Raw genomic sequence first — 13,556 nt, 5'->3', positions numbered from 1 at the left:
TGTTTTATATATATATATATATATATATATATATATATATATATATATATACCATAGGGACATGTTTCTCAAGCATTTTGGTAAATTCTGTTCACCTCAGCAACACTAGAATTTTGCCCGAGTAGATATCTTAACCTATGCAAAGGCAAGTGCGACACACAGTAAATCGGGGTTCCATATTTGTCACTGGCCTATAATAGCTTCATTCAGCCACCCAGCTGCATTCAGCTCTAGTCAAAAGCCCCTATACACGATACTTCTAACAGTGTTGTAGTGGTGTTACTGAGTACCTCAAAGGCGACTCACTACACCCTGGTAGATCTGCGGTCACGTTTCCGCCAGCACGCAACGCCTGTTGCTGCGCTATGTTCTATACAACCGCAAAAAGATGAATAGGTTGGAACTTGAGGTAAACAATGTATTGATAAGCAAATGAAAATCAGTGGCGGCCAATGGCTTCAACCTACCTCTATTCTATTTGGTGGGTTATGTTATGCAGTGAAGGATAACACAAACTACGTAGAAATCGTACGATCAAAACAACTGTTCTATTCTGATTGCATTGATCTATTACACATTTTGAAGGTGAAATACACATTCAAACTTCGAAAACTCGACGACGTTTGGTAGTTTAGGAACAGGAATTCTCCCTCAGGTCATTTCACGCGGTGTGATGACATTTAGTTCAGTTGGTGATCACCCTTCCGGTTAGCGCGTTTTTGTTACTAAATACACTGGAAAGTCCCGGCTGAAGACAGCCGAAAGATGGAAGGATCGAAATGGAGGGACTTAGCCGCTGTTTATTGCGGCCGCCACGCACAGTGGTTTTCACAACTCCAAATCGTCGAACAGTAAACATTAACTTTTTTCATAATTCGATTTTTTCACACATGTCAGTATTTTCGACCCAATCTATATAAGATCGGCGCGAATAGTCTCAGAGTGACCAAGAATCGAATTGTTGTTGTCAAGACAGAAGCCACTTGCTTCCGTCATCACTCATAGTGTTCTTGATGTCGTATCAACTTACATTTTCGGCTGTCTACTTGTTACCAGCCCGTTATCGCTCCAGCGTTGTTATCAATTCCAATAACTCTACTCCGCCTGATCGTCCACACAATCTGTACCACTCATATAGTAGGTAGACGGGATAAATTAACGTAGAAACGGTCCTTTCGTCCTGAACGGAACCTTTATCCAAAATAAAGGATGCGTGTCTAACTGGTCGAATTACTCGAATGAAATTGGAAACTAAATGCAAAGCACAACTGACTTTGATCTGACAGAATTAGCTTTCAGATTCCAACCCAAGCTGAAAATACCTGATTCTTCCTAAGTATACATCCACACCACTCCTTTGAACAGTCCTGGTGTTATTATTCTGGTAAGTTCACATCAAATGGGAAGGGAAGCGTTAGACTCAAGTTTATCTTAGTGCTCAGGGAAGCGTTAGACTCAAGTTTATCTTAGTGCTCACTGGCCGTGCCGTGGTTTGAACTCCGAACATCTGATATGCGAGGCGAGTGTGTTACCACTGCCACACCCGGGCATGCTGGACTTCTGAACAGGCGACCTTGCTCACGCTTAAGCGATGTGATTGGTTATCGCCACGACTCAACAACTAAAAGATCGACGCATGCATCTGATTACGGCTTTTTCAAGTCAATTGGCATCTTCTGTCAGTGGAATTGGTTTTGAATTATATTTCAATTGGGGACCTGTCTTGTATTCACTCAGCCTTACACGTACGATTTATTTACAGGGAATCGATGGCACCAGCGGAGTTCAAGGACCACCTGGTGATGCCGGTTCTCCCGGGCCTCAAGGCAGCCCTGGTAGACAGGGCCCTGAAGGCATCAAGGGTAATCCAGGTATGGCGGGCCCCAAAGGAGAGGTTGGATTCCCTGGGATTCGCGGAGATCGTGGAGCACCCGGTCCACCAGGACCTTCTGGAAAACAAGGTGTTTATGGACCAGCAGGAGCAGTTGGAAATAAGGGTGAGATGGGAGATCGTGGGCATCCAGGAGAACCTGGTCCTGCAGGCTTCCGTGGGTTTGTTGGTTCCGAAGGCGAATCGGGAACCGCGGGTCCGAAAGGACCTGAAGGGGCTGCCGGATTACAAGGTGCTCAAGGACTACCTGGTGTTGAAGGTGATAAGGGTCGTCGTGGTGAGCGCGGTCCCACTGGTCCTGTAGGCGAAGTTGGCAGAAGGGGAATTCGCGGATCCGCCGGACCACCTGGACCGCCAGGGTTTGAGGGGAGTAGAGGTCCTCCAGGAAGCCGTGGAACACCAGGTCCGGAAGGTCCTCCAGGAGCAATTGGTATTCCAGGCGATCCAGGCTCACCAGGTCCTATTGGAGAGAAAGGTTCTGAAGGTGATCTTGGCGCCAGTGGTCCAAGGGGATCAACAGGTCCAAGAGTAAGTTAAATTGCTTAAGGTTTTCCACTAGTGACGAAAGTTTTGCTCTCTCTTATTGCCTTGTTCTGTCTAGGGGGCATCTACTAATTTTCCTGCCATTCACTTATTCCAGGGTAAAACTGGATCCCGAGGACAACCTGGACCGAATGGGGAACCAGGACCAAAGGTGGGTTCTGACAGTTCACTTCACTTAACCAGCAATATTGGTAAAGTTTCACAATGATTTGCCAATTGCTATGCTAAGTATACATTAGGTGGTATGGCCAACTCCTGCTAAAGATTGCCCTCTCTTATTGCCTTGTTCTGTCTAGGGGGCATCTACTAATTTTCGTGACACAAATTATCATTCACTTATTCCAGGGTAAAACTGGATCCCGAGGACAACCTGGACCGAATGGGGAACCAGGACCAAAGGTGGGTTCTGACAGTTCACTTCACTTAACCAGCAATATTGGTAAAGTTTCACAATGATTTGCCAATTGCTATGCTAAGTATACATTAGGTGGTATGGCCAACTCTTGTGCTGCTAAAGACGCAAATGAATGATCACAAATGAATATCCATTCGAAATGAGTTCAGTATTGTTTCGGTAGCCACATGATTTTGAGGTTAGGATTGTGAACTTTGAACCTAGACTTCCTAACTCAAAATAAAGCGGGTAGTCAGCTGCTTCCTGGTTCCGTTTTTTAAGCGTCCTTCTTTTAACGCGGAAGCGCCTCTTTCTGTCTCCTGGCAAATTCCACGGCTTTGGAAGACTTAGTTGGACATGGCTTGCTCGTTGAAAACCTGATCATTTATGGCCCTCTTTTTTGCTTTCCTATTTTCTCTGAAGAACAAACTATATTCCCCCCGGTGTAAAGCGTACATTTGTAAGTGATTTTATTGGCTAGTTCGAGACCCATCATCAGAGGACTTGCTAGATCGATAGTCCATCCACAGACTCAAGCGGTACCGTTGAGATACGGCGCATTCATCCGACTACGTCGTGTCCATTGAGTTAGTTGCTTTGTAATTTTCCATCAGACATAAGGCGGAAAGTGAGGCCATTAGACTTCATGATTCCTCTGTGCTGACCTCAAGCCCTTTCCAGAAATGAGTCGAGTCCCACTGTGTTCGTGAAAACCAGGGGACATAATTCCCTTCTGAAGCACCTAAATCGGTCGCAAAAATCCGCGAATTCCATTAAATTTATGAGGAAAACAAGAACTTACTTCCCCGCGTCATTCCTGATTTGTTAGTGGTGTGAACACCTTCCCCACATGTTTGCCGCATCTTGCGATTGTTTTGCTCACCTTGTCGATAGGCCTTTAGGCTTCCCTCCGGGGACCATGAAGAAACAAATTTGAAGTGTGAAACGCTGATCTCCTCCAAGTAAGCCGTTAAAAATCGGAGATTTTCAAAGCCCATCGCGTAGTAAAGGCACAATTTTCCTCACCAGAAAGAACACCGTGGTGACTGACATTTTCAAAATACGAGTGAACAGGTGTTTTACCCTATCTTTTTGTCGGATCGGATGGCTAGTAATCCAGACATGCAACATAGTGGAATCTTTTGTGCTTAGTATTAGTCCGTACAACAGGACCTATAGCTTATCCTAACCTTCCTTAGGCATTTTTGGGAAAAAAATAGCGCGGCGATGTCTGGCACAACGCCCAATCACCTAAAGCTTTTGTGGTTCGGGCATCACATGCAGTTTAGTAGCTTCGTATCAGTGAATGTGGCCACAAGTCTGTTTCAGGACGAGTGAGAGGCGCAAATCATTTGACGCGAAAAGTAGTCTTTTTGAAAAAGACACTAACAGTTGCTGACTACCCTGTATGCCTCATTTTGCTGTCAATCCCAATGGTCAGCAGTACAGGGAGCACAAAGGAATGACTTTTATCTGGTCCTTTTGTTTAAGTGTTATCGACGCAGCAATTGTCTGCCAGTAGTGCGGTGGTTTTCAATCGAAAGCGGACCGTTCTAGGCCGTACCCAATATGGCTTACTGGGTAAATGACGGATCCAGCTTTTCAAGACTGGGATGTTAACTTTTGACTTAACCATCCTGCGCTTGGGTCATTTCGACATTCGTTCTTACTACCGTTTTTTTAAATTTCTATAGTTTTTACACTCTACTGCTTACACTACTACTACTGTTGTCATTTATTTTTGAAGAGCATGGTCACAAACATAAAAAGCGAATGCAAGCGACGAACGCGAAAGGGTAACTGGAGAATATGAGATAAAAGAGAGGAACGTCTCGTTCGAATTCATGCCACCGGATGTTTTTGGCACTGCATGGTAGCACTTCAAGAGACTCTTCAGTCTGTTTGGGGGTCTTGTCAACGAAACACCGAATGTGTAGAACTACAACACGTGTGTACACAACCAGTTTCAGTTTGTGTGCCTGCAACAGTAGTATTTATACTTCCTCCCATTACCATCCTTGGGATGAACTTGCTGTATGTACACATGTTTTTTGTAAAGCACGGTGAATAACTGCAACAGTCAGTTGGGGATCGTGGAGTTTCCATCTTGGGCAGAATGGGCCCCTCGATACCTTGAATCATTCAGGTGATGAACATTCAACCTCGGGAGGTTTAAATAGCACCACCTAATGTCTCAAATTCATACTTTACTATGAACAAAGTGAGAATGAATAGTCCGTGTCAGGAAGGTCATATTCCTGAAAAAAATCCCGGAATACCCGAAACCTACTGAGACCCTCAAACTCCACCAAAATCCCTATAGGAAAGCAATAGGTAAGCATTCAGGCAAGTCAATCGATCAATCGATTCAGCAACAGCCGACAAGTGTTCAGGCACTCGCTTGTCCGCAATAAGTCTGTTGTGTTCCTTGTTTGTGAATTCCCTTCGACACTAAGGCACTTGGGTTGGGACAGTAGTTAGATGCAACAGCCCGACAGGCTTGTGGTGCTGCAGAATCTGGCCATTCGCACCGTCATTCGACAAAGTGGGGTCTCCATCTTCACCGCTCCAGTGTTGGTTTTGCGATGTGATGGGTACATCAGACCTTGTGCCACGGTCGTTCGCACTTAGAACAACGTAAGTGCTCCTGATTATTATACTGGAAATTTTTCCAATACAGATTTTTTATAATAATAAACGAGTATGGTTTAACCGTGGAGGGACGACTGTGTGACTTATAGGGCAAGCAACGCCGCACTCAGTTTCTGCTGTCGGAAAGCTCATTCTATTAGGGTATAATGGAAGTTTGATGGGACTGATCAAAACCAGTCACTTTAGTGGGATCACTTCTGCAGGGGATGCTCTATAGGAGGTACGTGCAAGGTCCGGTCATGACCTAGTTCGATCCTTGGAGCTGTATAAAAACCATAGGCTGGACCGCGGCCGAGAAAATTGGAGACAGCTGGTGGACACACATTATATTATTCCATTTCTGCTGCTACGTTCTATCATCAGCAGGATCAGTCGATTACATGACTAGTTAGGTCTTAGCTAAGGGGGAGAATTAAGTCGGTCACATGACCCTGTGTCGTTATTGAACAGAGTGCTGCTGCAAGTAACAAGGGATACAATAAATTGCGTACCAACGCTCTACGATTCCCAAACATTAAAGAACGCAATTAAAAATGTGCTGCCATTGGCGATCGGAGAAATGATTCATGAGTCAAGTGAGCCTTTCAACTGAGAAGTCGCTACTCGAACAGCCATTGAACACATAAACATGTGATGTGAAGCCCTTGATTGAAGGGTTAGTGACTCTAAGTGAGAGTTAGTCTCACTACTGAGCAACCGTTTGTGGCCGAATAGTTTAGTCCTCAAAGCCTAGCCCAGGAGTCAATCAACAACACATGACCACGTAATGTGAATTCCCGAGTGAAGAACTGATGATGCTATAATCCTCTCTGAGTGTGTGTTCGCTGCGCTACCGATGAACAGCTCTTCGTCGAATGGTTAAGTGTTCAGAATATATGGAGTGGTTGGGAGTCGGTAATTTTCTGGAAATTGGTGAGGTGCTCACTGCTGGTTAACGGCAATAAGGGTAGTACAGGAATGTTCCCTCAAGGCCAGGCTCGGCAGACGCCAGCGTGATTCTTCACTTCTTTGGCAGTTTTGGAGAAATGTACAGTTGTAGAACAGATCGGCGTCTATCGGAAACCATGGCAAGACAGACAGAGATGAAGATCCTTCCCTCGACCATTAAAGTAACTGTATATCAGCAGTCGGCGTGGATGAACGAATCTGTTCATCCAGGCGCCTTGCGGTTGGGTTGATCCAAACTTACACATGTGGTTCTGACACACGAGTGAAGTATGAAACTTTTGTCCATTTAAGAGACACTAATTTTCAGTGTCCACAAGTCAGTTTGTACGAACTGCAATATACTGACCATGTGATGCCAACCTCATTATGTCAGCATTCTGCAATGTTTCCCTTCTATCCGTATTGAAAGTAGCTTGAAAGTAGCTTTCGATTAGACACAAGCTACTGTTAGCTTGCGCATAGCACCACCTAATGTCTCAAATTCATACTTTACTATGAACAAAGTGAGAATGAATAGTCCGTGTCAGGAAGGTCATATTCCTGAAAAAAATCCCGGAATATCCGAAACCTACTGAGACCCTCAAACTCCACCAAAATCCCTATAGGAAAGCAATAGGTAAGCATTCAGGCAAGTCAATCGATCAATCGATTCAGCAACAGCCGACAAGTGTTCAGGCACTCGCTTGTCCGCAATAAGTCTGTTGTGTTCCTTGTTTGTGAATTCCCTTCGACACTAAGGCACTTGGGTTGGGACAGTAGTTAGATGCAACAGCCCGACAGGCTTGTGGTGCTGCAGAATCTGGCCATTCGCACCGTTATTCGACAAAGTGGGGTCTCCATCTTCACCGCTCCAATGTTGGTTTTGCGATGTGATGGGTACATCAGACCTTGTGCCACGGTCGTTCGCACTTAGAACAACGTAAGTGCTCCCTATTATTCTACTGGAAATTTCTTCAATACAGATTTTTTATATTAATAAACGAGTATGGTTTAACCGTGGAGGGACGACTGTGTGACTTATAGGGCAAGCAACGCCGCGCTCAGTTTCTGCTGTCGGAAAGCTCATTCTATTAGGGTATAATGGAAGTTTGATGGGACTGATCAAAACCAGTCACTTTAGTGGGATCACTTCTGCAGGGGATGCTCTATAGGAGGTACGTGCAAGGTCCGGTCATGACCTAGTTCGATCCTTGGAGCTGTATAAAAACCATAGGCTGGACCGCGGCCGAGAAAATTGGAGACAGCTGGTGGACACACATTATATTATTCCATTTCTGCTGCTACGTTCTATCATCAGCAGGATCAGTCGATTACATGACTAGTTAGGTCTTAGCTAAGGGGGAGAATTAAGTCGGTCACATGACCCATATACTGTGTCGTTATTGAACAGAGTGTTGCTGCAAGTAACAAGGGATACAATAAATTGCGTACCAACGCTCTACGATTCCCAAACATTAAAGAACGCAATTAAAAATGTGCTGCCATTGGCGATCGGAGAAATGATTCATGAGTCAAGTGAGCCTTTCAACTGAGAAGTCGCTACTCGAACAGCCATTGAACACATAAACATGTGATGTGAAGCCCTTGATTGAAGGGTTAGTGACTCTAAGTGAGAGTTAGTCTCACTACTGAGCAACCGTTTGTGGCCGAATAGTTTAGTCCTCAAAGCCTAGCCCAGGAGTCAATCAACAACACATGACCACGTAATGTGAATTCCCGAGTGAAGAACTGATGATGCTATAATCCTCTCTGAGTGTGTGTTCGCTGCGCTACCGATGAACAGCTCTTCGTCGAATGGTTAAGTGTTCAGAATATATGGAGTGGTTGGGAGTCGGTAATTTTCTGGAAATTGGTGAGGTGCTCACTCCTGGTTAACGGCAATAAGGGTAGTACAGGAATGTTCCCTCAAGGCCAGGCTCGGCAGACGCCAGCGTGATTCTTCACTTCTTTGCAGTTTTAGGAGAAATGTACAGTTGTAGAACAGATCGGCGTCTATCGGAAACCATGGCAAGACAGACAGAGATGAAGATCCTTCCCTCGACCATTAAAGTAACTGTATATCAGCAGTCGGCGTGGATGAACGAATCTGTTCTTCCAGGCGCCTTGCGATTGGGTTGATCCAAACTTACACATGTGGTTCTGACACACGAGTGAAGTATGAAACTTTTGTCCATTTAAGAGACACTAATTTTCAGTGTCCACAAGTCAGTTTGTACGAACTGCAATATACTGACCATGTGATGCCAACCTCATTATGTCAGCATTCTGCAATGTTTCCCTTCTATCCGTATTGAAAGTAGCTTGAAAGTAGCTTTCGATTAGACACAAGCTACTGTTAGCTTGCGCAGCGCAAACCAGCCGTTTTGATAAACTCATTAGGAGAAAAGCGTATGTCGTGTCGATTTATTCTGATCTTGATCAAGGAGACGACTTGAGGTGAGTATCGCACAGGTGACAACTCCGAGGTTGTGCGGGAAGTGCCTGTTTATGTCGATTTATTCTGATCTTGATCAAGGAGACGACTTGAGGTGAGTATCGCACAGGTGACAACTCCGAGGTTGTGCGGGAGTTTGAGTGCCTGTTTACTCATTGGTTCTAGTTGATATAGAAAGCTGTTTCTATAGGGTATTCTCGAGTCTTTTAATTATCCAACGGTGTTATGAGAGAGGCGGAAAATACATTATTAATGAAAGAAAATTATTTTTTGTGTACTTCACTCAAAATCTCATTACCCATGGAGATGATTTTCACCGACATAATAACGCAAGAACGGTAGCCACGTTTGCTGGATCGCATGGGGACTCCTAAAGAAACTTCCCCACTGTGCTGAAATCTCGGAAACTCCATCTGTCTCAAGGAGTACGCAGCGATCCTCAACAGGATGTTTTGTAAAAGTTAATAAAAGATATCGCTGACTTCTAGTCAAGTAGGCAAGCAGCTTCAAACACAAAGCCGCGCACAATCTATGGAACATTTTGATTTCCTAATAGGAACGATCAACATCTGTCCGGATGACAGGACGGATATAGAAATGGCGGTTCTATGAATGAAATGGGGTAACCTCTGCTTGTCAGTAGATCTGGTTTCCTCAGCATCAGCTAGTATTAACTAGCCAGAACAAGACTCTTCGCTCAGGGGAGCCATCTTCAGTATGGTCATTAAATTACCTCTTTGAACCACTCATATGCTTTGAACAGGATGCCAGTTTTAATTTCAAAAGAAGACTTCACTGAAGGATAGATCTAGGTGATATTTACATCCACCTCTGCTAATATCTTATTACATAAAAGGCTGTATGGCCTGAGTTCCGCTTCTTCGTATTCATCTCCTCATAGTCTTTCCACAAGTCAGCAAAGTCAAAACGCAACTAAACTACCGTCCGCGAACCTGATCATGCAAATTAGGCCAATCAAATCGTAAAAATTCATTGGTTGTAAACTTTATAGCAGTTTACTAAAAACTGCTGAGAAGGTAGGGGCGGACGGAACTCATACAGATAGTTTATACATCAATTCTACTCTTGTGAATTCAGGCTTGAACGCGAATTGTTGTAATTTAGGGTCCTCTTGGAGCCATCGGTCGACCTGGTATGGTTGGAGCACCGGGTATACCTGGACCCCAAGGGCTCCAGGGACCACAAGGTATTCGAGGACCTCCAGGCTCAATGGGTAAATCTGGTGAACCTGGTGCCATAGGCTCTCGAGGGCAACGTGGAGATCGTGGACCTCGGGGTGAACCTGGTCCTCCAGGACCTTTCGGACCCGTAGGAGAGAAAGGCCAACGAGGACAACCTGGCAAACGGGGTCCTATGGGACCCGAAGGCCGAGCGGGTGCAGAAGGCGCTCCAGGAACACCTGGAAAGCCCGGCGATCCGGGGCCAGCAGGTGAGCCAGGAAGTCTTGGACCACGAGGACGTCTGGTAAGTGCCCTGTTGTTAAACAAACTAGTATATTTTGTACGGTTCTGGTTTTGTCCCAAGGATATAAGAGTACAGTGGTTTTCTTAAGAGTGGAAGCCTTCAAAAAGAAATCTTCACGCACGTGAAAATTTTCATTCGTCCACATTTTTGGTATTGTTTACCAACCCATACCACTGTTAGACAAAAGGTCAGCTCATTCAAATAATGCAACTATTTTGCACGCCGGAAAGATATCAGTGAACCGTAACAGACTTCGTGTTCAAGTGATCTGATGGACGCGACAAAAACTATTTGTTTCGCTCATCAGTAAATGTTATATAAAACAACCTTATCTATAGAGGAAAATTTTGGTAGCTCAGGTAGCGCAGATGGTCGTTGGATTGTTCGCTGAGCTAATCAATTTGATTGCAAACGTTTCATCACCAATCGAGGTGACATCATCAGTGCGTTGTTGGGGAGCGTAGTGGTGCGTAGCGGTGGGTTAGTGGTTGTGCCCAATGATGCACCGATGATGTCACTTCGATTGGTGATAAAACGTTTGCAATCAAATTGCCCAGCTCAGCGAACAAGCCAACTACCAAAACAATCTTATCTTACCTAGTTTCACCGAACAGCAAAAACCGAAATCTGATCGACAAGGAATCTCACTAAGAAGTGAGATGTACTCTTGGTAACGGACCAAACTTTCGAGAAAGAATGGCAAAATCATCGTAAGTGGTTGCTGAAATTGTAGAATTCATGTTCAAATCACTCGTTTGAGCAGTCCTCCAGTCCTGGAGTAATTATTCTGGTGAGTCCACATTAAAAGGACAGTCGTCTGACTTGAGTTTCGCTCTTATTAGAGCTGCGAAAATCAGTGAATACCTTTGGCCGTGTCTTGTCTTCAGCTCGGAAATGCGATACGCCAGGTGAGGGTGTTACCATTACCTCATCAGCGCATCTTCATTGAACATCTTAAGCGAGGTCAACGTGTTTATTCTCATCATGCTAACCAACTTTACCTATCCGTTCAAGGTCATTGCAAGCTAGATTGGAATTAAGACCCCCATACTGTTGAGCCTAGAAGTTGTATTATCTGGTTCACTGAATTTCACAGTCCCTCAACGACTTGCAACCAAGAAATAAGTAAAATCCATCATCGTAATGCACTACTCATAAGGTTGCTGAAAATTCGTCGACAGTCCACGATCGCGGTACATATATTTGCTATGCCTAGAAATATCACAAACGAGAGGTTCAGCTGGATTATACGTGAGTCTTTCGCAAAACCAACTTTGTTTGCAAATGAGTGTATTTCGCTAATTTCGTGCAATTTGGTTTCAAGTAAAACATAAGGTTGACACAAACCTGGAGACTGCACCTACCTGACGAGCCCCAAGAAGGACGAGACCGGTAGTGGGCTGTCGACGAATTATCAGCAACCGTGTGATTAGTGCATCACAAATATGTTTGTGTCGCGATATCTCGAATATCGTAGCGACTGAAACATGAGGTGGCCTGGTGCAGCACATTCAGTTGCCTGGAAACATCACAAACAAGAGACTCAGCTGGGTTCCGGTTGAGTCTTCCGCAAAACCAAATTAGTTTGCAAATGAGTGTATGTCGCTAAAATCGATTTTACATTTTTCAAGAGTCCTTACAGGCTGGTCAGTCCATTGGGATTGCCAGGACAGTGTCTTCCAACTCGTTGAGCCACCTAACGGTGCCCATCTGTTTAGACGTTATAATTCAGGGCGCTTTGGCGAAGATGTAGTACTACGCATACCTTGCATGTCAGATGTCCTATGGTAAAATCGCGGCACGGCCGCGGAACCGATGAAGGATGGACGATGCGGTACCGATGAACCTTGATAAATGATAAGCTCAAGTCGCGAGAATACTGGCGCCAGGACGAGAAAGGGACTGTAAATTTAACCATCTAAGTTTAATCAAAGTGCGCGCGGCGTAGCTCCCTACACTGTGCTACCATGTTACTTGCACGCTGCTCAACCATCCAGTCAGTTTGTGGATACTGCCAATCTGGTAGGAGCGTCAAACCGAAGCCGGTATGATTACCCGAAAGCGGGAGAAAACCTTCTTATCGTTGACCGTATTGAGGTGAGGAGCCCACTATTCCGCAGGCTTCGACGACTAATGAGCTAACGTTCGAGGATAAATACTTTTCAAGGTCACAAATGTTTGATCAAAGTAATCAAACTCCAGTATCTTAGTTCAACAGTGGAGATGACCAGGATTTCTTATGTCCAAATGCAATCCAAATTGTTACATAAAATTCATGTTTCCCAACGCTTTTAGCTGTATTTGACATTACGCGCTACCGATTTCTCTTCCGACTATCGTGCTGGACTGGAACACTCGACTGAGTCGTATGCTGGACTGCGTTGGCGTGCGCTGTGGACCATTAGTTAAAAGTGCGCCGATAGCTGTATATCAATTGTACAGCCAACTAACGACTGAGATCTCTCAAGAGAGTCAAGCCCACATCTAGTAGATGGCTGCCTACATGTACTAGTCGAAAGTACACTAAATTAAGTGTAGAAATGCTGCAGTTCCCGTTAGCGAATAGAGAGATGTGCGCAACTAGCGAACCGGTGGCTTGGTTGGTCACTGTTTGAACCAAAGCTAGTGAAATTCACTTATTCTTGAAAGTGGTTGCTCCGTAGTGAGAACCGGTTTCGCTGGAGAGGAGGAATAACTGCAACTGGCCAACAAAGTGTAGGTCGAATGGATATGGCAAACGCCATCTTCCACAGACCAGTCCTTCAGAACTGTATCTTCTTGAGGACATCATACAAGAAGCGTGGGGTGTAGCCTTCTGCTCTACATACCGGTACGAAAAAAGTGCTCAAATGTAGGACCTTTTCCACTCTGAAGGGCAATATTTATAAGATTGTTGGAAACTCTTCGGCAGACCGGTTTTATTCTTTTTGGAGTTCATCCGGTAGGAACAGTTCTCAAGTCTCTTTGAACCTTATGTTCTGCTTGTACCACAATTGTACGAACTTCGCAAAGTGCACTCATTTACTCACCAATTCGGTCTTAACGGGAGACTGAATTGAGTTCCAGCTGAATACACGCGTGAAAACGCGTGTATTTTCCTAACTATTTTTCTCCGTGATCATTATAGCGTATTGTGTGGGCAACCAATATCTGATGGCGTCCTCCATGACCGGTGGGTAGGATAAAAAAAGCACCTTGTTTCAACGATA

General features: G+C 44.7%; 1 protein-coding gene across 1 annotated transcript in view; it reads left to right on the top strand.

Moving 5' to 3' along the window:
- T265_09353 (hypothetical protein) overlaps window positions 1–13,556 on the top strand; it is a gene marked incomplete at both ends in the record, with an annotated part of 41,907 nt that overhangs the window by 5,170 nt on the left and 23,181 nt on the right. Inside the window, 3 exons of the mRNA XM_009175394.1 lie at window positions 1,763–2,419; window positions 2,532–2,585; window positions 9,988–10,347. Of these exons, the coding sequence (XP_009173658.1) occupies window positions 1,763–2,419; window positions 2,532–2,585; window positions 9,988–10,347 (1,071 nt within the window). The remainder of the gene's footprint in view (window positions 1–1,762; window positions 2,420–2,531; window positions 2,586–9,987; window positions 10,348–13,556) is intronic.

This window comes from Opisthorchis viverrini (genome assembly GCF_000715545.1).
Source record: "Opisthorchis viverrini unplaced genomic scaffold opera_v5_277, whole genome shotgun sequence".
NCBI lineage: Eukaryota > Metazoa > Platyhelminthes > Trematoda > Opisthorchiida > Opisthorchiidae > Opisthorchis > Opisthorchis viverrini.
This window is presented reverse-complemented; position numbering and strand designations above follow the sequence as displayed.